The 24,517-nt window shown below is 36.1% G+C and overlaps 3 protein-coding genes across 5 annotated transcripts; all 3 read left to right on the top strand.

Annotated features, from left to right (window-relative positions):
* Positions 1-645: 645 nt before the first annotated feature.
* LOC117986498 (organic cation transporter protein-like) lies at positions 646-10,886 on the top strand. The gene is made up of 7 exons (XM_034973336.2): positions 646-854; positions 1,408-1,642; positions 1,919-2,174; positions 2,431-2,753; positions 2,963-3,257; positions 8,185-8,366; positions 8,830-10,886. The coding sequence occupies exons 1-7, from the start codon at positions 646-648 to the stop codon at positions 9,001-9,003; spliced, it is 1,674 nt and encodes a 557-aa protein (XP_034829227.1). The 3' UTR covers positions 9,004-10,886.
* A 407-nt stretch (positions 10,887-11,293) lies between these two features.
* LOC117986493 (organic cation transporter protein-like) lies at positions 11,294-16,121 on the top strand. Its single transcript, XM_034973326.2, has 7 exons — positions 11,294-11,612; positions 11,977-12,211; positions 12,285-12,540; positions 12,966-13,297; positions 13,714-14,008; positions 14,887-15,068; positions 15,401-16,121. The coding sequence occupies exons 1-7, from the start codon at positions 11,380-11,382 to the stop codon at positions 15,599-15,601; spliced, it is 1,734 nt and encodes a 577-aa protein (XP_034829217.1). The 5' UTR covers positions 11,294-11,379; the 3' UTR covers positions 15,602-16,121.
* A 164-nt stretch (positions 16,122-16,285) lies between these two features.
* On the top strand, positions 16,286-22,619 carry LOC138402207 (organic cation transporter protein-like). 3 transcript variants are annotated; one of them, XM_069501732.1, is made up of 7 exons: positions 16,288-16,705; positions 18,151-18,385; positions 18,587-18,842; positions 18,914-19,236; positions 19,319-19,613; positions 20,736-20,917; positions 21,742-22,619. In XM_069501732.1, exons 1-7 carry the CDS (start codon positions 16,470-16,472, stop codon positions 21,850-21,852), a joined length of 1,638 nt encoding a protein of 545 aa, XP_069357833.1. In that variant the 5' UTR covers positions 16,288-16,469; the 3' UTR covers positions 21,853-22,619. The 3 variants fall into 3 exon arrangements, with proteins under 3 accessions (XP_069357834.1, XP_069357833.1, XP_034829223.2); XM_034973332.2 differs by having other exon boundaries at positions 16,289-16,705; positions 21,198-22,619; XM_069501733.1 differs by lacking the exon at positions 19,319-19,613 and having other exon boundaries at positions 16,286-16,705; positions 18,914-19,240; positions 21,198-22,619.
* Positions 22,620-24,517: the final 1,898 nt, after the last annotated feature.

The raw sequence follows: 24,517 nt of genomic DNA on the forward strand, positions 1-24,517 counted from the left end.
ACTCGAATACTACAGTAACTTCTTAGATCTGAGTCATAAAAATTAACATATGTGTTGAATTAATTTTACCAAGCATAAATTAACATAATTTTGTCAAAGACGAACATCTGCAAACATTTTGGAAAAGCCTTGAAATGTTTAACGCCATTTTAAAGGCAAGAGCACTTCTCTGTTTGTCATCAAACAACCTCCATTTTGGCCTTATGTTATCTCTACAGGAAAAACAGATTTAAAATAAAATAAACTCTATACAAATAAAAAATATAAGTCCCGCGAACTGCTAATGTGCGTGGCCGCCAATCAAAATGACGTCTTTTCGATGTTAATGAGACATGGTTCCAGCGCGATAGCAATTTACGGGACTTATAGTACTAATGTTTTTAAAATAAACACTCCAGATGAACGAAGTCGCACAAATAAAATAGTTTCCCTTGAAAACTGCGACCTACTACATTATTTGATAAATGCTGATAAGCTGTGTCTCGTAGACGAGACGACGAGATGACCGCTGTAATAATTAAGATATATTATATGTTCTGAACACTTACATATTTTACGTTGTGTGAATCGTAGCGTAAAGTGTCACTTCAAAAAATATTAGTTTCAAAACTTTAAACAAAAATTTTGGAAAGTCACAAAAGTGATATGGAGCCACAGTTAGAAAATCAAACAACAGACAACGGTAAAGCAGCTGAAGATGTAAGAAAGCCTCTCAGTCTTGATGATGTTTTGACCAACGAGCTGGGGCAGTTCGGCTGGTTCCAACTACGGAATATCCTTCTAGTTGCTATCCCCATTTTGATGTCGGCTTTCCCCAACGAGTACGTTTTCTCGGCAGCTGCTACACCTCACAGGTAATTAAATAAAACTATAAATATTTAAATAATATAGTTAACATAGTTTATGTATTCTGTGGTTATAGTACCTATGTGACAGGTTGAAAATAGCAATCGGGGAGGAAACGCCCCGTACACCCGCACAGCCCCCGTGCTAACCTGGTGCGGGCGAGCGCGGGTGACGTGCGGGTGTGCGGGGCATCCCCCCGCCCCTGTCGAAGACTATACAAGAAATATTTTTAAATAATTGAAGCTTCCAAATAAGTAGTGTGTATATCAAACAGTCCGAAGCCCAACAAATATTAATTTTAGTCAAGCATGAAAAATGAGCAAAATTATTATAGGTACTTTTTCTCTGCGAAAGAGAGAGGCCTGATTTTTCTCTGCAAAAACTTTTTATGAAGAATTGTGTAGGATGGCGTGAACACCTACCACCGACTGTGAAATTAATTTCTGTTGTGCTTTTTTGGATCGTTAACAAGATACAGAACAAGATACAAGGTGGATCGAACTCACAAGATGCAAGGTATTCGATCAAAGAGGACCACTAGTTATGTTATTGTGTTTCTAGATGTCAAATCCCAGAATGCGGTGAAGTTGGCAAGTCGCATAAATATGACCCTGAGTGGATTTTAAACGCGGTGCCGAAGACGAAATCAGGGTTTGCCAGTTGTAAGAGGTATTCTCCACAGGACGTGGAAAGTAATGGAACCTTGAGCTATTGCCCTGCCACCCTGTTTAATACTTCCAAAACCGATGCTTGCGAAGGATTTGTATATGCCAAAAATAACACAGTTGTATACGAAGTTAGTACCACAATCAACAAAATATGTTTTTTAATAGTCTCCACTTACAGTAGGTACGCGGCCAAAAGTGATAAACATCGATCTTTAGAAGGAGAGAGCAAATTTGTAGAGCATTGTCTCGGTCGTTTAGATTGATAAAGCATCATATGGGTATGAGTGACAGAGACAACGCTCTACACAGATGAAATGTCATTCTAAAAGTCGATGTTCATCACTTTCGGCTGTGTACTGTACAAAAGTTTATTATCATAATCTTTAATTATATTTTTTTTTTAGTTTGATCTCGCGTGTCAAGATTGGCTACGAGCTCTTGCAGGAACTTTGAATAGTATAGGTACCCTGCTGGTATTACCAATAACTGGCTACATATCGGATCGCTTCGGTCGAAGGTTCGCACTCATCATCAGTGTCCTTAACTTGGGCACCTTTGGTCTCATCCGAGCGTTCTCAACCAACTACACAATGTACCTGATACTTCAAATTTTGCAAACTACTCTTGGGGCCGGTACTTACAGTTCAGCTTACATTTTTGGTAAATATCACGTCCACAATATTTTCTTTATTATTTTTAGCATTTAAACTATCGTGAGTGATTTCCATTATACATTTCTCAAACCCGGCTTTACTCACGTGTTTAGTTGAATGCCCGACTAGTTTCGAACTCATCCGAGGTAATTTTTCAGAGAGTCAATTCGCACACGCGTCGCGGTTGAGACTGCTGATATTGCTGATGACAGTTTTATTATTTTTGTTACTGAAATTTGGTTCAATGTAAGATTCTATTTTAGTTACAGAGCTGGTGGGCCCCAAGTATCGTGTCTTCACAAGTGCTACGTCCTCTTCACTATTTGGACTTGGCCAGGTGGTTCTTGGCGGCATAGCTTGGCTGATATCACCTTGGCGTTCACTGTTGATAGCTCTACATCTCCCTTGCTTGCTGATTATATCATATTACTGGATACTCTCTGAGAGTTTACGATGGTTACTTTCAAAAAATAAGTTCTCGGAAGCTCGGGAAGTATTGCAGACTATTGCGAGGGTAAACAAAAAGAGCATCAGTGAAAAGTCTTTAAATACTTTGTTACAACCATCAGAACATACTAAATCTCAAGTAAGTTGATTTTATTATCTAAATCTACATTCATTGAGCTAAAAAGTACAAAGCTGTGAGTCGTAAAAGCTAATATTATGATAAGGCAATGCATTTGTTTAATTCGTGTTCCTAAACCATATTTTATTATTTACTTATCACAATTATTATATTGATCAATAAAATAATTATAATAGACGTGATTTTAAATAATTTATTTCTGTTTTTAGTCAGTTGGCCCTGGATTAGTACGTACTATATTAAGGTCTCCAGTGTTACTTAGAAGAGTATGCACCACGCCCATTTGGTGGATCACTGCAATCTTCGTCTACTACGGGTTGTCCATCAACTCTACTGGTCTCTCCGACACCATGCATTTGAACTATATTTTGACATGCGCCATCGAAATTCCCGGTTTCTACACAGCAGTCCTTGTTTTGGATAGGATCGGACGCAAGGCAACCTTGTCCTCGTGTTACTTGATCAGTGCAGCGTGCAATATTGCCTTCGTCTTTATCCCTAAAGGTATGTTTTGTTACTATTATCTATCCAGTCTGTTTAGTATGGCCGTGAAAGGGACAGAAGACTTTTCCATCGGTTTTTTGTCCATACTAAATTGCATATTTATGCACAGTTTACATAAACTTAAAAAATATTCTATCAATCAGCCCCCCGATTGTGTAAGAAAAAGTATTCATCGTCATCGTAATCTTCAAAAAATTCTTCCCTTTGATTGGTTGGTTCGCTGTTTACATTTTTTCACAGCCAATCAAAGGGCAGAATTTGTTGACGACGGTGTGCTGGTACCCTAATTATAAATGCGAAAGTTTGCTTGTTTGTTGGTTTGTACTTCAATGACGTCGCAACAGTGCAACGGATTGACGTGATTTTTGCATGGGTATAGATAAATACCTGGATAGTGACATAGGCTACTTTTTATCCCGGAAAATCAAAGAGTTCCCACGGGATTTTTACAAACCTAATTCCACGCGGATGAGCCGTAAACTCTGTTTGCATGATAAACAAAAACCTCAAAAAGTATCTAGTTATGGATTTAAAACAGATCCTTTTTTATTACAATACTTGATCAATAAACCTATGGTATCCCTGTATAAGACACTGGATTAGAAATGCGGCATAATTTTAATTCCATATAAGTAGGTAAGTTTATCTTCTTATATGGAATTAAAATTATACCGCATATTAATATAGTTATATAAATAGCTACTTTAACAGATTATTGAAGTCATTAGTGCTATCATCCTATCCATATCATTTAAATAAAACAAAGTTGCATCAATATAATATTGTCATAGTAGATGTTACGTGAAAATATTAATTACTAGCTGATGCCCACGATTTCGCCCGTGTGGATTTTCTACTTTCTTTACTTTCTTACTATTTTTCTACTTTTAAATCCTGTGGGAACTCTTATACTCTTCTCTATTAGTAAACTCATAAAAGTTTGATACGGGTTTTATTATCATTCTGAACATTTTACGATGAAGTTTCATACATTATCTAGATTCTAGCTGACCCGGCGAACTTCGTACCACCTAACAGTCGATTCTTTTTTAAGGCAATTTTTTAATTTTTTCTCTCCGTAAGAACCATCCTCATACTTCAAGGAATATTATAAAAAAAGAATTAGCGAAATCGGTTCAGCTGTTCTCGAGATTAGCGATCAGCAACACATTCAGCGATTCGTTTTTATACAGTTTCGTTTGTATATAGAGATAGGTAGGTATAACACATTCATATTCGTCTGTGGGATAGTTAAGCCCACCCGTGCGAAGCTGGGCGGATCAACTGGTACATGTTAATATTATCAGCTTGTAAATAAATAAAATGAACAACCTGTTATACATTATATTTAAAGGTTGTCTGGGTTTTAATCTTCCACTTAACGATAAAACTAATCTTAAGAAAATCAACAATATAAGTAAATATATCCATCTCGAATATTTATTGAACTCGTTCATGTTAAGGTGAAATCACACACGCTGTGTTGGCATTTATTTAAGAAACTAGCTGACCCGGCGAACTTCGTACTGCCTAACAGTCGATTCTTTTTCAGGCAATTTTTTAAATTTTTCTCTCCGTAAGAACCATCCTCGTACTTCAAGGAATATTATAAAAAAAAAAACAGAGAATATTACGCTTGTGACAGATTTACGCACAGTTATTTCATACAGATTATAATTGATTCAGGATATCAATCGAGTAGCCAATATAATATTATGCAGTTCAAGCAATATATAATGTAGCGGGTAGCCATACATATCATAGAGCAGGAGCAATATATAATGTCGCCATATTAAATAGAGCGGGGGATACTAACCCACCCTATCTTGTGCTTAACGCCACACTGCAGACGATATCATTAGGAGTAAGCATCGATGCATTTTACCATATTTGTTTGTAAGCTATACCAAAATTTAAGGATGCTAATTAGTTCTGACGACGGCACATTTAAACACCATAGATTTTTCTTTGTAATTGTAGGTTAAACCAGGTCAAACGCTTTAGAGAGTTCAAGAAAGGCAGTGTACACAGGTGTCTAATGCCCTTTCAGTTACTCGTAAAGCTAATTACGTTCGTAATAATGGTCTTACCTATAGGTGAATAATTAGCTCCATCGCACTTGCTGAGCTAGGTTGACCTAAAAATATTATTACAAGCTTATTCTCGCGACTTCGTCCGCGTGGACTACACAAATTTCAAACCCCTGTTTTACCCCCTTAGTGGTTGAATTTTTAAAAATCCTTTAATTCCATAATAGCTATATGCATGCCAAATTTCAACCCGATCCGTCCAGTAGTTTGAGTTGTGCGTTGATAGATCAGTCAGTCAGTCAGTCAGTCACCTTTTCCTTTTTTGCATAAATACTTTTCGGACCATTTATTCTCACCCATGAATTTAACAACTTTCGAAAAGGAATATCAATAAGTTTCGTAGTGAGGTTTTTTATTTTCATGTTTGACAGTTCTACCATTAACTTAGTCTTATTCCTGATGTCCTTATTTGTGATATCCTCAATCGAAGCAACCTTCTACATTATGAATATAAAAAGGCATTTTTTCCGCGGCCTCAATAAATCTTCCTTGCGTGTAAGTTACTTACTTGCCTTGATTTCCTTTATTAAACCTGTATTTAGTTTTGCTTTTGCCATATCCATTTTCCTTCCTTTGATTGGAATTATTTTTCGCCTTCATGACATCCGCAACATGCGCCTCTTGACCGTGACGGCGTACTAACACAAGCTACTTGGGCCTCTCTAAGCGTCTGTTGAGATCTTTGTTAATGACTAAGAGCCCGTGAGGGCCAGACGTTAATGTATAAAAGCTGAAAGTTTCTTTCCGCACTGTCCCCAACGACGACAATGAAGTTTTGATCATCGTGGCTTTGGCCGATAACAGGTAACAAAACTCAAAAGTGTATTTTTTATATTTTTTTAGGAATAGTATTAGAAATCTCGTCATACATTGCCAGGCACTTTGTACCATGGCAACCCCCTGCCAGACACCTTTAAACTTTAATAAAGTTTAAAAGCTAACTTTATACACCTTTGTTACCTGTTATCTGCCAAAGTGACGATGATCCAAACTTAAACAATTTTCAGAAATGGTGAGGGAAAATGCGCGGAGAAACTTACAGCTTTTATAAAATAACGAAGGTCTGGCCCTCACAGTCTCTTTCTGTAATAACGCTTGGCAGAAACGGAACGTCATGCTTTGCTGGTGATATATTTTTCGTTTCACTGCCTTGTGTATTTGGTTATTTAGAGCGGGATCGCTGTTCGCGGATGCGCTGCAAAGATTCACCTATTCCAACCACGCTTAGTATAAGATTTTGCGACGCGACGGTGATAGTATTCGAGAGTCGAAACACAATAACGTCAAAGTAAAATGGACCTAAAACGTCTTGATTTAAAGTCAAAAATGCAATACCATTGATTTTAATTTCGCAACGTTTCCGCTGAAAGCGCTAGTTGTAAATATATGTACAAACTTGAGCATTAAAACAAGGCTATTAAGGGCCATTTTACTTTAATGCTAAAGTGTATCTATCGACTCTCAAATACTATCAACGTTGGTGAGAAGTAAAATCTTATACCTACTTCGCGTACAGTTTGTTCGAAACCGCGGTGGGCCTCCCGTTGGTCGTTACACGCGCGGCGTGCAAGAGAGACCCATATACACATTTGCATTAACGTCGGGTGAGACGGATGAACTTGGCCTTGTGGAACCTTGCACGGTGTCATTGCTTACCTGCGTCCTTTCTCATACGTTGACCTTTGTAGGCATATTTTAGCACTGTCAGGGCCAAGTGTTTAAATCGCACGCACGTTTCTTAGCACATCAGTGTTTTTTGCATTGATTTGGATGGCTTGTAAAAAATAAATAAGTATATACCTACAGTGTTTTTTTTTTAATAAAACAGTATGGGGAAATCCAAATGATGAAAGATACAGGGAAATCCCTAAGATGAACCTTTTTTGTGAAAATTTACATAGGTTTGATTATGATATTTCCGTATATTAATTCATCCTCCTATTGTGTGAAAAATATTGCTGTCCCGATTTCTTGTGATACGATGAAATTAAGTATTTTCTTTACCTTACATGAAACTGAATCGATAAGCATTAAAAAAACAATTTATTTATTTTTATTGACAACTTTTTTGTTAAAAATTTGTTTTAACATAAAAAAGTCTTAATATTTTCTAAGACAGTTTTCCTGTATATATAGAAGACTATATCGTTTTGGATTTCCCCATACTGCCCCTGTTAAAAAACACACTGTATATTTTTTTAAATTTTTAAGGAAGTCTGGCAAACCACAAATATAGATATTAGTGTCTAAAACGTGTCTACAAAATAATATGCAGTTAATTTTTTTTGTTATGAAAATAATACAATAAAACTTAAAGCTAGCCTTATCTAATTACCATACAAATCATGCCCGCGTGGAATGGTGCCAAGAATACTGGCTGCATTTCCGCGCTGGCTGCACTTTACTTGAAAATAAAAATAAAAATATATTTTTTTTATTCAAATAAACTTTTACAAGTACTTTCGAATAGTCGGATGCATCTACCACTGGTTCGGAATGCCTTTCCTACCGAGAAGAACCAGCAAGAAACTCGGCGGTTGCTTGGTTTATATTCAAACTAGCTTATAAGTACTAGGACTACATAAATTTCAAGCCCCTATTTCACCCTTTTAAGGGTTGAGTTTTCAAAATTCCTTTCTTAGTGGATGCCTATGTCATAATAACTATCTGCGTGCCAAATTTCAGTCCGATCCGTCCAGTAGTTTGAGTTATGCGTTGATAGATCAGTCAGTCAGTCACCTTTTCGTTTTATATTTATTTAGATGAGAACCAAACTATGTTTGCATGGAGCGAGTGACAGAGACTACTGTTTTATAATTGCGCTTTTTCGTTTTCAGATTTGACAGTTCCTCGGCTTCTAATATACTTGCTGGGGAAGTTCACCATTTCAACTGTGATGACATCTATGTACTTGTACACATCAGAGCTGTACCCCACAGAGTTCAGACATTCGCTACTCGCCTTCTCGTCCATGGTTGGTCGGATAGGATCAATAGTAGCACCCCTTACACCTGTTCTTGTAAGTATTATTATAACAAAATCTTTCTTTTACTCTATTCTATAATGTATGTGGTGTTTTTTTCTCCTTAAATCTTAGCAAGCATAATTACCTTTGAATCTTGTTTTACTTCATCTTATTCATAAATCACTCGATGACTAAATACCCATGGAATGATTAGACAATATTTCGAAAGCATACCTATACATTCAGATTTAATAAAATATCAAAACGGGTGTACTAAAATTCGAGGAGCAGTTTTCATGTATAAGTCCCGTTCCGCAAATTGCTATTACGCTGGAACCATGTCGCATTAATATCGAAATTACGTCATTTTGACGTCAGCCGAAATAAAAATATAACATCAGCTCGAAACTTCAGTCTAGTGCTGACGTCACTAAAATGGCGGCCACGCGCATTAGCAAGTTTAAATAAAATCTAATTAAAAATGAATAGCTCAAAGTGACTAATTTCATTATTTCAGATGGACTATTGGCACGGCATCCCGTCATTCATGTTCGCCGGTATGGCCATAGTGTCAGCACTATTGGTGTTCACACAACCTGAGACGCTAGGTTTGAAACTGCCGGACACTTTAGCTGAGGCCGAAGCTATAGGAAAGCCAGTGACAACAAACGAGGAAACTGCGAAAAATTGAAAGATCAAAGTAATGAAATTACAATAGGCTACTTGACACTTTTTTAAAGTTGGTCTTAAATGGTTAATATTTGTCCTATTATATCAAAAAAATTAACACTATATTTTTTTGCGCCCTAAAAACCATAAAACTTTAAATTAAAAATATATTTTTCTTAGACAGGTGAAAACACTGTCGGCCATGTTTGGCCGATAGATTATCTGTGCTCTGCGGTCATGCATTTGTAAACAACAGCATAACCTCCCAAAGTTAATAAACATGACTTCTATTATACTAGTTTACATGAAAAATATAGTAATTATCGTTATTGTATCATCCGAGAATGTAAAAAACGCATCGATAAAGACCACAGGAAAGTTGTTGATTAGAGTGCCCAGTGAAATAAATATACGTAACACGCGAAGACTTGCTTAAAGGGATCCTATATGACTAACGACTTCAACCCAAATTTATTTTTGCAAAGATCACTTTGTTGTAAGTCTTACTTAATAACTTATTCAATTTATAAAGAGAAAACGATATTTTTTTACGTTTACTATGAGTTTTTAGAAATATATAAAAACGCGCTTATGCTCGTGACTTCGCCCGCGTGGACTTCATAAATTTCAAACCTCCATTTAACCCACTCAGAGGTGGAATTTCAAAAAATCCTTTCCTAGTGGATACCTTCTCTTTACCTACAAAGAACACACCCACCAAATTTCATGTATCTAGGATCAGCTGTTTAGATGTTTAGGCTGTGGCTGCGCGTTAGTCACGACTCTAAATTTTATATATATGGATACTACGTTAGTCCCCGCGTCACATCGGTATGACATTTCTTTGTTTACATATTTAATGACGTCACATCATGGCTGACAGCGTTTTCTGCGTTTCAAATAAAAATAAAAACTGTATTTTTTTTAATTGGATTTATATATCCATCCTGCGTTTTTAATAATTGTTATTGATATAATATTTCGTTGTCTTAAGCAAAATACTATAATAAATAATCATTTATTGGACGAAATTAGATATGAGTCAAGTAGCCTATTAGATAATTGTATGTTATGTTAAAATATAGTGAAGTAAACAAGACTAGTAAAAATTTAAATTATTTTTTAAGCCTAACTACAATCTGTTGTTAATAAGTAAGATAATATTTATAAGTGTATGTGCAAAAATAAGATTTGCAAGGTATGAGAGGATTACTCAAATAATGTATTATTACCATTTTTTTATTTTAATATTAGAGTATCTTGAAAACAGTAAAATATTTTAGCGTTTTAACTATCGTGAGTGAGTTCTATCATCGTGATTTCTTTACTCATATTATATTAATTAGACCAGAGAAGAATTAGAATAATTCAATAAAAATGATTTAGAATAAAAAATCATTTTAAAAGCAAATCAAAGAATAAATAATTTAATTTCACATTATTGGTTCAATTAAGACCCGAAGGCGTGCCAACATAGCACAAATTGTTTCATCAAAAGTAGACACTGGCACCGATTCCGTTGTCTTTCTCTAAACTAAATATAGAGTATCTGCATCCTTTTCTTTTTAAAATTAAACAATAGGCTCGTGACTGTGCGCTAAAATCACGGGTTTTACCATCTAAAAATTAAATTTAAAACTGTCAAACTGCGTCTGTCCTTTTCATATTACAATAGTAAGAAGAGGATGCAAACACTCTAAAATTAGGTTGTGCTAAGAATCAGTACCACTAAAAGTGCAGAAAATATCTGTTCAAGATGAAAGAAGAGGTGGGATGTCATACAGAGCCGTATTCTGACGAGCAAAATATTAATGCAATGTAATTAACGTTTGTAAGATCATGTGAATAGACTGCATTAATCATAATATTACAGTATTAAATTTCCTGCAAACTGTTGTAAAATTATTACCTTGTAAGGATTAATAAAATGGCCAGTGTTGAAATCTTTTCTTTATTTTAATTTTACCTATCTTTACTTTTCAAAAACAATAAACTATGTTTTATTTGTCTTTAAAAAGTATATTTTGTTTTATGCTGCTGGCTGCTGCATACTCGAAGCTAGTTTAGGAAGAGTATTCAAATATCTAAATATCTCCTGTATTATGTGTGTTGTAGGTACATACTGGTATATAACTGGATCATCTTCATAGTAATTAAAAAGTCATTTAAAAATAATTGTCGACGCAGATATAGTCACAAATATAAAATAGTTTCAGTTAAACTGCTTCCGATTTGATAAATAACATTGATAAGTTCTCGGGTTGACGGACGAGACAAGACAGAGATGGGCATTCGAGTTAGTAAGATGAAACCGGTATCGTGAATATTTATAAGTGATTTTTTGCTGCGCGCGTGGCTGGTAGCATGCCCTTTATTTTATTCACAAACATAAAACGAAATGTCGGTAGATCAAAAAAGTGACGTGGAAACATATTTACGTAACAAAATAAATGCAGGCAGTGATAGGACAGCAGATGTTGGAAAACCTTTGGATCTTGACGATGTTCTGACCAATGAGTTGGGGCAGTTTGGCTGGTTCCAGCTGCGCAACATTCTTCTGGTTGCTATTCCTATTGTGATGGCCACTTTTTCGAACGAATACGTCTTCTCTGCAGCTGACACACCTCACAGGTAATACTAAATAGCGGCATAATAATTCGTTGCAATTGTTTTTATTATCAAACATGATCACAAAAAATATTCCTCCGTTAGATTATAAAACCGGAATGTATGCCTCATGTGTGTGTTGGCTCTGAAATTGCCAGGTAAATAAAAAAAATACATCAAACTAGCTGTTTTATATCCTTTAAAATAATTTATCATAATATCTAGTAGTAATTTATCATATAAATTTTAAGATTATGAATACAACAGCAATGAATTTGGTTCAAAATGATAATTAAATCTCTAGTATTCAAGAAAACTCATAGGTTTTATTTACTTTTGGTTGGGTCTAAGAACTTCAAGATTAGTCATTCCAAACATTTTTTTCTAGATGTCGAATCCCAGAATGCGGTGAAGTTGGCAAGTTGCATCAATATGACCCCGAATGGATCATTAACGCAATACCGAAGACTGGTAAAGGGCTTGCTAACTGTCAGAGATATTCTCCACTAGGTGTGGAAAGTAACGGAACCTTAAATTATTGCCCCGCCACCCTATTTAACAATTCAACAACTATTGCTTGTGAAGGGTTTGTATACTCCAATAACAACACAGTTGTATACGAAGTTAGTATTACCATGATCAATCAGAATTGATTTTCGTCTGCTCTATTGAATTGATAATTTTTATTTTTTTTAGTTCGATCTCGCATGTCAAGATTGGCTCCGCGCTCTCGCAGGAACATTAAACAGTATAGGTACCTTATTGGTATTACCTATAACTGGCTACATTTCGGATCGTTTCGGTCGAAGGGTTGCACTCGTCCTAAGTGTTCTTAACCTGGGCATTTTTGGTCTCATCCGAGCATTCTCTGTCAACTACACGATGTATCTGATACTCCAAATTTTGCAAACTACTTTTGGGGCTGGAGCTTATAGTACGGCTTATATTTTTGGTAAACATCACTCATATGTGTTATCGTTGTTATTTTGACTTTGCTTACTAAATATTGTAACGAAAGCAAAAGCTTAATTTGCTATAATCAGCTGAAACAGATACATCTGTATGATACCCATTTGCTAAACATGCAGGAAAAGCCAGCCAACAAGCAAAAAATATGCACCACCACCACCACGAAGCACCACACAAATCCACCAAAACACACCGACGCACGTTTCATCCCGACACCCGAGCATCCTCAGGAGATGTAGACCTTTCAATGCACAATTGCAAAGTGAAGATCGTGACAAATGGTGCCGTCGTAAACTGCATAACATACAGCAGCAGCAAATGCAGCATACAGATCTGTCTGATTCAGCGGATTATAGCAAACTAAGCTTTTAGTTCCTTGTTTGCTTACTAAAATATTTTTCATTTTAGCTACAGAGCTGGTTGGCCCAAAATATCGCGTCATCACAAGTGCTACATCATCGTCTTTATTTGGTCTCGGCCAGGTAATCCTTGGCGGTGTAGCCTGGCTGATACAACCTTGGCGTTCCATGTTAATGGCACTAAACATTCCTTGCTTGCTGATAATATCATATTACTGGTTGCTCTCTGAAAGCTTACGATGGCTTCTTTCAAAACATAAGTTCTCCGATGCTAAAGAAGTACTGCAGACAGTTGCAAGATTAAACAAAACAAGTATCAGTGATAAATCTTTGGACAGCCTATTGAAATCATCAGACAGTTCTGTCCCTGCAGCTCCTAAAGTAAGTTAATTTTACCATCAGATCGACTGCTACAATTTTCACTCATTTGGTTCTTTCTATTGGTTCTAATTATTACTCTAATTACTAAACTATAAATATTAGTATCATGTTGAATTTTTTAAGATTCCTGTATCTAAATATTTATACACTTTGGCAGCTCATTTTGTTTTAGAATTTTTAAAAACTAGCTTACGCTTGTGACTTCGTCCGCGTGGACTACACAAATTTCTGATACCTATTTAACCCCCTTGGGGGGTTGAATTTTCAAAAACCCTATCTTAGCGGTTGTCTACGTCATAACAGCTATCGGCATGCTAAATTTCAGCCCGATCTATCCAATAGTTTGAGCTGTGCGTTGATAGATCAGTCAGTCAGTCACCTTTTTCTTTTATATATTTAGATATTTTCGTTTTTAGTCTGAAGGCCCTGGATTAGTACGTTCTATAGTAAGGTCTCCAGTGTTACTAAGAAGAGTATGCACCACGCCCATTTGGTGGATCACTGCAATCTTCGTCTACTACGGGTTGTCCATCAACTCTACTGGTCTCTCCGACACCATGCATTTGAACTATATATTGACGTGTGGTATAGAAATACCTGGATTTTACACAGCAGTCTTAGTTCTGGATAGAATTGGTAGAAAGGCAACCATATCATCTTGTTATTTCATATGTGCTATATGCAACATTGCCTTCGTCTTCATTCCTAGTGGTGTGTAAAAAATTTAAATATTTAATAATAATATTATAAGATTTTTTGATATATTTTAAAAAATTATGTTAAAAAAGCTAAACTCCATGTATCAATCACGTGTACAAATCATAAACATAGGTTAATAATGATACCCATAATATCATAATTATTATAAAGGTCAATACGGTTATCGTTGTAACTAAACAAACTTCTTTGCATTTTAGATATAGATAATATTTCTAAAGTGAAACACATTGTATATCCGTATTCATTTAAAGCATCTGTAAAATTAAATGGTCAAATACTGAACTGATTTTGATGAATGAGGCGTCAATCGATTTGTTGTTATTAGTCCGGGTGACATAAGCTATATTTTAAATAAACAAAATTAATATGGCGGATCTCAAAACAAATTCTTTAGCGATCGAATCGAGTGGGATGTTAAATGAAAGAGGTGAAAATTTTGAGTTCATTTTGAAAGCAACCAAAAGTCATGTCCGATTTTTGTAATTTTGTAACTCTCCCATTTCCTTAGGTCACGCTCAAATTGTCAGATCAATGAAATGCACACTTTTCTGCATCTAATTAACTTACCATGTCTTAATCTGACGCGCTCGAGCCCCAAAATCCCTTCTTGGGCTCCCCTACCATTAAGAGGATCTTATTACAGAGTATAATTGTCGTAATTAATTGTTTATTAAGCTACGCTTATATTTTCATTGACTTGATTTTAGGTTATCCCATTTGAATAAAATAGTTAGAATATTAATTAGTACTTCTTCTTCTTCGCTCTAGGCTGGTTTCCGCACTTAAACGTTTCCGTCTGTTGTGCCTGAATAATTAGTACTTAATTGTAAATAAGATTTCTTTGGTAATCTTATCTTTGTTTATTTCAGAAATGTCCGTTTTTCGGCTCATAATATACTTATTGGGAAAGTTCAGCGTATCAACTGCGATGACATCTCTGTATTTGTTTACCTCAGAATTGTACCCCACAGAATTCAGGCACACGTTACTCGCTTTCTCGTCTATGGTTGGTCGCATAGGATCTATCACAGCACCTCTTACACCAGTGCTTGTAAGTACAACATTAAAAAAAAAAAAAAAAAAACAAGTAATAAAATGATTCTAAAAGTCTGGCAAAATATTAATCATCATCATGATTATCCCATCGCCAGCTCACTACAGATCACGGGTCTCCTCTTAGAATGAGAAAGGTTTAGCCATAGTCTATCACGCTGGCCAAGTGCGGAAGATTGATGCCTTTGAGAACATTATGGAGAACTCTCAGGCATGCAGGTTTCCTCGCGATGTTTTCCTTCACATAACTCCGAAAAGATAGAGCTGTATGCCCAGGATCGAATCCTCCGATTAGGAGGCGGATTATATCAAAATACTTGCATATTTCAGAAGGACTACTGGCACGGGATTCCATCATTACTGTTCGCTGGTATGGCGATACTGTCAGCACTGTTGGTGTTTACCCAACCAGAGACGCTGGGCATGAAGCTGCCAGACACTTTAGCTGAAGCGGAAGCAATAGGAAAACTAAAATCAACAAACGATGATGCTGTAAAAATGGAAAGATTGAATTGTGAAGTATTAGAATAGAGTGAATTGTCATTTTTAGACCAGCCCGTTTTACTTGTCTGTAATTGATTTCCATCTGGAGTGATTGCAGCCACAAGACATGAGCCTAATTTAACACAAACAAAATAAAGCGCAATCGTAAATGTAGTTTTTAAAATCATCGATTTATCAAAGATAATAATTCTACAAAAGTTTAATAATGAAATTGGTACAGACCTGGACAGACTAAATTTCGATAATCATATTTTAGTATATTATGTTAGGCTTCATTTACTAGGAGCTTCGTTTCGTTTCCCGTGTTTAATTATTACTTATAGCACCATAAGCCAGACACTAAGTGTCGCTGGAACCCCCACCAGAAACTCTTTAACCTTAATAATTTATTAAACTTGAATTGTGTCTGGCAGGGGGCAGCATCTTTCTTCCCTGTGTTGAGGGAAATACGCAGATTTTTTTTAGCTTTTATAAAATAACGAAGGTCGGGCATGCGCTGACTCTTAGTCCATTATATCTGTGTCTGAGACTCGAGTGCAACGTTATTAAATTTACTTCTATCAATTACGAGCTAGTACACAATTCATCACCTGCTCATTATGTTACAAAGTAGTTATTTATTGTTACCATTGTTGACTTAATTAACTTTATCTTATCATTTACCTTAGGTTAAGGTATAAATAATTTCTATTCAACACAATTTACAATCCACTGAGGAAACTGTAGACATTTCAGTTAGCTATTAGTATTTACATGAAGAAAGAACGTATCACTAAAAAATTTATATTTACAAAAAATATACGTAAAATTAAATATAAATTTTATTTTATATTAATTTGTTATATCCAATAAAATTTGACTAAGCTTAGCTAAGAACTTAAAAAACCTCATTATAATGCCTGAAAACCACAGTGATAGTGATGATGAAAATACGTCGGACGGAAAGAATCAAGATAAAGAGAGGACAAGCAATGAGCTTGAGAAACCAATGAGCCGTGACGATCTCTTGAGAACGGAACTCGGTGAATTTGGCTGGTTCCAGTTGAGAAATCTACTGATTTTAACAATAGCAATCTTGTTTTGTGCCGTTAAAAATGATTACATTGTAGCCACAGCCGCAATACCACACAGGTGCCGTATTCTATAGTTTGAATTACGATAGGTAGGTAACAATTGTATAGAATCTATACTTATTGTTACCTACCTATCGTAATTTAAACGCGTTTGAAATTTTTCGGAACGTCATTAAAATTTACAATAAAATTACCAAAACAGAGTGAACTTCTATTGGTGTAGTGTGGTAAGTGTTATTTTCAAAGTGATTTATCTATACTATTAGCGTCACTCAGAAAAATCAGGTATTATTTAAATACTAGCTGATGCCCGCAACTTCGTCCGTGTGAGATTAGGTTTTTTAACCCCACGATTTTAAGTTCCCACGAAAACTCGCCCGTCTTTATGTATACGCATGTCACTCTCCAGGTCTTTATCTATACCCATGCAAAAAATCACGTCAATCCGTTGCATCGTTACGACGTGATTGAAAGACAAACCAACAGACCAACAAACAAACACACTTTCGCATTTATACTAAGGGTACTGATTTTCAATGAATTATTGGAATGTCCTCCCAAAACCTACGTGCGTAGGTTTTGGGAGGACAATGCGTAGAGGTTATCCGAAAGTTTTAATCTAAAAAAACTAATGGTAAAATAAGTAAATTAATCAGAGCGCGATTGCTATCGCAACATCCAATTATTGTAAAGTTCAACAAAAATATTCAATAATCGCCCCGAATCTCGGAAGGGACTCAAATAAAACCTTCAAAACACGATACGGGTGTTTAGAAGGTTTTATTTGAGTCTCCTTGACTCCAGATGCTCTTGACGCAAACTGACTCCAGATACCCTCCTAGCAATCGATCGTATGATATCCAATGAGTGAAATATCGATTTTATTAAACTACCTACATTAGATATATTAAAAATTTCATATTATTTCTGACAATTCAAATCAGTTTTTATCATCATCATCATCTTCTTCTTAAGTCTGTGCACGTCTGCCGTGGCCTTCGCATAGGCCTCCTCAAGGTTTTTGTCCATAGTGACCCCGCTGTCTGTTTTATGTCGTCAACCCAGCAGTTCCTTTGTCTATCCCCTTTTCCATCCCAAACTTCCCATTCTGTCATAGCTTAGGTCCACTTCTTTGACTTCTCTCAAAGCATGTGTCCAGTCCATCTCTATTTTAGTATTGCTGCATGTTGCACCATACAGATTCGACCTATTTCAGCGGATTATAGCGAATTAAGCTTTTGGTTAATTGTATATCATGGACTTCCGCAAACTTACGCCTGCTTCTATACAATACACTACATCTTCGAGTTTGGTGATTTGTCTTACATTTTTGCCTTGTATCACTTGCTGTCCTTTGTGGTGAAGCCCGACATACTGTAAAGTATTACTATTAGTTAATGCTAATTATCAATGTTAAAAGGCAAAGTAAATTCATTTTGTTTTTAAAAACGACAAAGAAGTAGGTACTCACTACACATTTTTTGGGAAAACAATCAATTTCAGGTGTCAAATTGCAGAATGTGGTGAAAATAGCAGGTTACATAATTACAATCCTGATTGGATCTTGAACGCAGTGCCGAAGATAAAGTCAGGCTTCTCGAGCTGTGACAGATATGCTCCTACTGATTCCGGAATCAACGGTTCCTTGGACTACTGCCCTCCCAGTTTATTTAACCACACAAACGTCATTAGCTGCGAAGACTTTGTATATGCAAACGATCATAGTTTAGTATACGATGTAAGTATTGATAAATAATTTCTAAAATGTAGGACTTGACTTTGTATTAATTTTTGGGCCCTTTTTGTACTCAGGAGCTTAATATAACGTTGTTTTGACTTCTAAGACTTATGATCAGATTTCCATACAAAGGCTCTAGAACCTTTTCAGAACCTTTCTGTAAACTAAAATGTTACTTGGGATAGCTCTTTTTTGTTTTAGTTTAACCTTGGATGCAATGAATGGCTTCGCGTTTCAGTAGGAGCAGTAGGCCATGTCGGCTTAGTGCTAGGATTGCCACTTACAGGATATATCTCAGATCGTTTTGGTCGCAAGGTTGCTTTAGTGTTCAATATATTCTCCTTGGGCCTTGTTGGTGTGATCAGAGCTTTTTCTGTTAATTACACCATGTACATGATATTGGAGATGGTTCAAACTATATTTGGATCAAGTGTTTATCCCACAGCTTTTGTTTTAGGTAATATTTGTTTAATACATTTTGAAGAACTAATTTTGTTTTACGTAATAATTTAATTATCATATTTTTAGCCTCAGAACTTGTTGGGCCAAAGTACCGCTACGTCAGTGTAATATTTTCGTCAATGTACTCACTGGGGCAAGTGATGCTGGGCGGAGTGTTTTGGCTTATTGGTTCTTGGCGATACGCTACTTTGGCTGTGCACATTCCTTGCTTATTCATGATAGTATATTATTGGCTTTTGTCTGAAAGTATTCGTTGGCTGCTCGTTAAGGAAAAGTACGTTGAAGCAAGGAAGATAATAGAAACTGCAGCAAAATTAAACAAAAAATCAATCAGTGATAAATCTATGGAAGCTTTATTGAAACCTCAACAAGACCTCCCTCATTTAGGGGTAGGTATGTTTCGTATAATTCGGTTTTCAGTAGCATATCATATTCATCACTGATTATTTCATTTCAATTCTGTTCATTTAGATGAAGAAAGCTGGTTTAATTCGAATGGTGATACGCTCTCCCATTTTATTGACACGAGTATGTACCACTGCCGTTTGGTACATCGCGGGAACATTTGTGTTGTACGGACTATCCATCAACTCTACCGGACTGTCAGATACTACGTACCTAAACTTTATGTTGGTTAGTGCTATGGGAATCCCTGCATGTTTCGTTGGAGGTTTTTTACTCACTAAGGTTGGCAGGAAAGCCACAGTGTCGTCGGGATTTTTCCTTTCTGCTTTATGTAACATACTGTTCGTCGTGATACCCTCTGGTAATCAACCATTGTATTAATTTGACGTATATTTTTATTTCATCATAAATTATATTCAAGATCCCAGGAGCGCCAGACCTACTTATTTTGCTCTCTCACACATTCTGCTATTTACGTACGATTCTGCTAGCTTGTATCGACGGCCATTTTATCGGTGTCAGCTGTTAAAGGTGGCTACATAAAAACATTGCTCACTCTTCTAGAGTCTGATTGCAGATCTTTATGTATGTTTTGCACTGGGATCTTGGACCAATATAGGGATGATGACTGCTAGTTGAATCAGTGATTTTTTTCAAACGTCAAAACGCTTGCTAATGGTACGATGACACCTAACGCTGGCGAGTCAGTGTCCTCGGCCGAGTACTCGGTTGGTATAAACACTTAACGAGTGAGATTTCGCCGCAATTTCTCAGCCACAGCACTGTCTCGGCCGAGTGACATTTTACTGTCTCGCTTCACTACTCGGTAGGTGTAATCGTACCATTAGTAAGGAACTTGTATGAAATTCGCAGTTGTGACGTCATACACATTTGACGTACGTTTTTAGTTAAGTCGATAATTTAAAATGGCTAACAAACTTAAACCTAACAGCGAATTGGATTTTACAAATTTTGAAAGACCCTCTATTTACGAGTAGTAATTCCTAAGAAATAATTTATTTTTGACATACTCGTAGTCATCATCCCAATTGTCGGTTTATCCTACGAGTACAATTTGCATTGTTAACCTAGTAAAGTGCGTGATACACATGCTAGTTACTAGCACAAAAGCATGCCAAGTTACTAGCAAGAACGAGCTACTAGCATGTGTATCGGTTCTGCCAGTAGCTCGCATGCCAGTAAATGGCATACCAGTAGATTGTACGGCGTTTGATTTTTTCCCCTATAGGGCAAGTGCGATTTTTTTTTTTTTTTTTTAAAAAGAACATTAGCCATGTTAAATGACTAATATTCCCCTTTTTCCTCTCCAACTAAGCGTGAAGCTTGTGCTAGGAGTAGGTACGACAATAGTGCAACGGGCGGGGTTTGAACCGTCGACCTTTCGGTTTTCAGTCCACTCCTTTACCAGTTGAGCTATTGAGGCTCTAAGTGCGATTTTGAAGAATTTATCTTAATTTTGTAGGTATGTATACATTTCGGCTAATAGCTTACCTACTCGGGAAGGTGGGGGCGACCGTAGCGCTCACATGTGTCAACCTGTACACGTCAGAGCTGTACCCCACGGAGTGTCGACACACGTTACTGGCGTTCTCGTCCACTGTTGGGCAACTTGGCGCCATCGCTGCTCCTCTGACGCCAGCACTTGTAAGCTGTATTACTAAATATTAAATATTAGTTTATTAAAGAATTTTAGTATTAAGTATATATTAGTCCCGCAAATCGCTAATATACGTGGCCGCCATTTTAGTGATGACTAGACTGAAGTTTCGAGCAACTAGTACCTGATGGTATATTTTTATTTCGGCTGACGTCAAAATGACGTCATTTCGATGTTAATGTGACATTGTTCCAACGCAATAGCAATTTGCGAGACTTGTGTCACACTATTTTAGGGTTCTGTATGTTCAGGGAAAAAATTTTTCAGAAACAATACTGGCACGGCCTTCCGTCAGTGTTGTTTGGTGTTATGGGCTTCCTCGCTGGTGCCACGGTGTTCACACAACCTGAGACTCTAGGAACTAAGCTCCCCGATACGTTTGCTGAAGCTGAAATGCTAGGAAAACCAGATCACAGGCAGAAATCTGAAATCTGAGCGTTGAATCGGTGGTCTTACAAAAGGTTCAATTTGCCAACGCGTGATTTCTAATGATATTGAATAATTTTTTTATTGTAAAATCCTTTGTTCTTAATTCTTGTATTATATTTTATATCGTGGATTTAGGCAATAAAAATGTTCTAAGACAATTCTTTGATTTTCGAGAGTAAAAATGAAAATGAAAAATATTTATTTAACAAAACAGTTTAGTCAAATTAAAACATTTTCTTAGTAGTCCTGTGTCCTGGGTACCTGATTCGCATTAACAACAAAATATGTACTTAACTGGAAATTGACGCTCGGTTTACTAGGCGTTCACTAAACTAATTTTAATATTTTTCTTGTGACGTAACCACAAATTCACCGTTTTCAGATTTTTACCCTAATGTCTGCTATAAGACCTACCTTCCTGCCAAATTTCATGATTCAAGATCAATGGGAAGTACCTTTTCTATTTTTCTTTCTTTTTTTCTTGCTTTCTTGACAGACAGACAGACAAGAAAGTGATCCTATAAGGGTTCCGTTTTTCCTCTTGAGGTACGGAACCCTAAAAATGGACTTTTGCTAGTGAATCTCAGGATTAACAGAGACACGCAAAAGTTCGAAAAATAACTCAACCAGAACTAAATCTAAGCAACCCGACCTCACGTAGTCTGATCTGTCCTACCCCCAAAATGTTTTTGTAAAGCGCGAAGAAGGTCCTGAAGATATCAAACTTACTAGAAGGAGGGCAGCAAAGATGGCAAGTGAAGCGAGTCGGCGATATCGACAACGAAGGGAAGCTGAACGAAGGGACGACGGAGCACGTCTTGCGTAGTCCAGTAAAAAAAACAGTTATTAAAAATGTCAAACGCTGAACTCGAAATTTATTTTTAATTAAGTATTATTGTATTATACTAGCTTATTCTCGAAACTTCGTCTGCGTGGACTACACAAATTTCAAATGCCTATTTCACCCCCTTAGGGGTCGAATTATTCTTTCTTAGCGGCTGCCTACGTCATAATAGCTATCTGCATGTCAAATTTCAGCCCGATCCGTCCAGTAGTTTGAGCTGTGCATTGATAGGTCAGTCAGTCAGTCAGTCAGTCACCTTTTCCTTTTATATATTTAGATAATAATATGTTAAGACTGCATTATGTTATCTCATTTCAAGTAGATCTTGTATCAACAGCAGGCATCTTGCGCTTTGATAAAAATTTCGGTCAGCTTCGAGCTGTACCAGAATATAAATGGTTCCGTTCAAAATTGTATTTAACCGATTTCCAAAAAGGAAAAATCTACTCAATTCGTTTTTATAAACGAAATGGAAGAATAGGTACCTATGTATGTTCACTTACTGAAGCGACTGTTAATGCCATCTAGTAGCGACATTTTGCAGTTATCGAAACTACTTCCAAAATAGTAAAATATTTTTTAGTGTAAGTACAAAGCTTAATCCTAACGAGATGAACCATGCGCGAACGCAAAGGAAACGAACGAACGAACACACAAACATAAATATTTATAATTATTTAAGACATTAAAGTATACTTACCTAATTTAAATACGAAATTAATTATCTTTAGTGTTCAATTTATAGGCTAATACAAAATCATAAAAATGCATATTATTGTAATATAATTTTCAATACAATCTATAATAATTTCAAAGTAGTCGAAGAAAGGCAAAACGTGTTTTAGGGTTCTGTGCCAAATAGTTAAAAAAACCGGCCAAGTGCGAGTCAGACTCGCACACCGAGGGTTCCGTACTCGGGTATTTTTTTCGACATTTTGCACAATAAATCAAAAACTATTATGCATAAAAATAAATAAGAATATGTTTTAGAATGTATAGGTAAAACCCTTTCATATTATGGTACCCCACTAGTATAGTTATTTTATTTTGAAAATTGAAAAAGCACATTTTAATTTTTTTTTGGGTTGTAACCACAAATTCACGGTTTTTGGATTTTTTCCTTTACTTGTGCTATAAGACCTACCTACCTGCAAATTTCATGATTCTAAAGTCAACGTAAAGTGCCCTATAGGTTTTCTTAACAGGCACGACAGACGGACAGACAGACAACGAATTGATCCTATAAGGCTTCCTTTTTCCTTTTGAAGTGCGGAACCCTAAAAAAACAATCGTATTATGCGACTGGAATTCATAGTCAACATAGGGGCTTATTTAGGGGACCATTCTGACGACATGTCATCACAATATTCAACCTTAATGCAATGCATTAAGACTGAGTTGAATGTTAAAATAGAGCTAAAGAGTTATTGCAGACGTTCATGTGAGAGCAATAACGCAAGAAGTTCACTTCACTATTATTTATTGTGAAAAATAAATACTGATGAGTGATGCCCATCATCATCATCATCATCGACATAAATGACAAGATAACACTCACTTCAGATCAGATATAAACATAATATAAATCACTTGATTCCTCAGTAGGATAATTATTATGTCAGGCCCTAGTTGTTAGCATATTGTATATCTTCTATACTATTATATAAAGAGGTAATGTCTTTAAGTTTGTTTGTAGGGGGTAATCTTTGGAACTACTGAACCGATTTTAAAAATTCTTTCACCAGTAGAAAGCTACATTATACCTGAGTGACATAGGCTATATAGGATCTTTAAAAACCTAAATTTACGCGGGCGAAGCCGCGGGTATCAGCCAGTAGGTATTATATAATTTAGCTTCGTATTGATTTAATTATAATATTCATTTTGTATTTTATAGCTTAGGTATATTTTTCATGTTTAGGTAGGTTATTTTAATGTACGACTTGTTCTATTTAATGCTCGTTGTAACGGTCCGTAATTAGAGTTACACGGAACCTGTAAAACTCGATAACATTTTATATAATTTTGAGTGTGAAATTCTGTGGGCTGTTCTTGGACAAAAATTAAATTAAATATGCCCAAGCGAACAAAATTTTCCACGGTTTTGGAACCAAACAAATCAGCGCCACCTCTTAGATACTAATGAACGATCCGTTTGAAATTCAGACGTCACTGAGGTTACATTGGTGTTATGGTGCTAAAGCACCACTGAGTCGGTGCCATTTTGTTTGTTCAATAGCCCTGTCCATACGAAGTAATATATGTATAAGTCAATGTTCCTACTACTACTAATTATACATCTCTAATGACATTG

This window comes from Maniola hyperantus, chromosome 11, assembly GCF_902806685.2.
Source record: "Maniola hyperantus chromosome 11, iAphHyp1.2, whole genome shotgun sequence".
Classification (NCBI taxonomy): domain Eukaryota; kingdom Metazoa; phylum Arthropoda; class Insecta; order Lepidoptera; family Nymphalidae; genus Maniola; species Maniola hyperantus.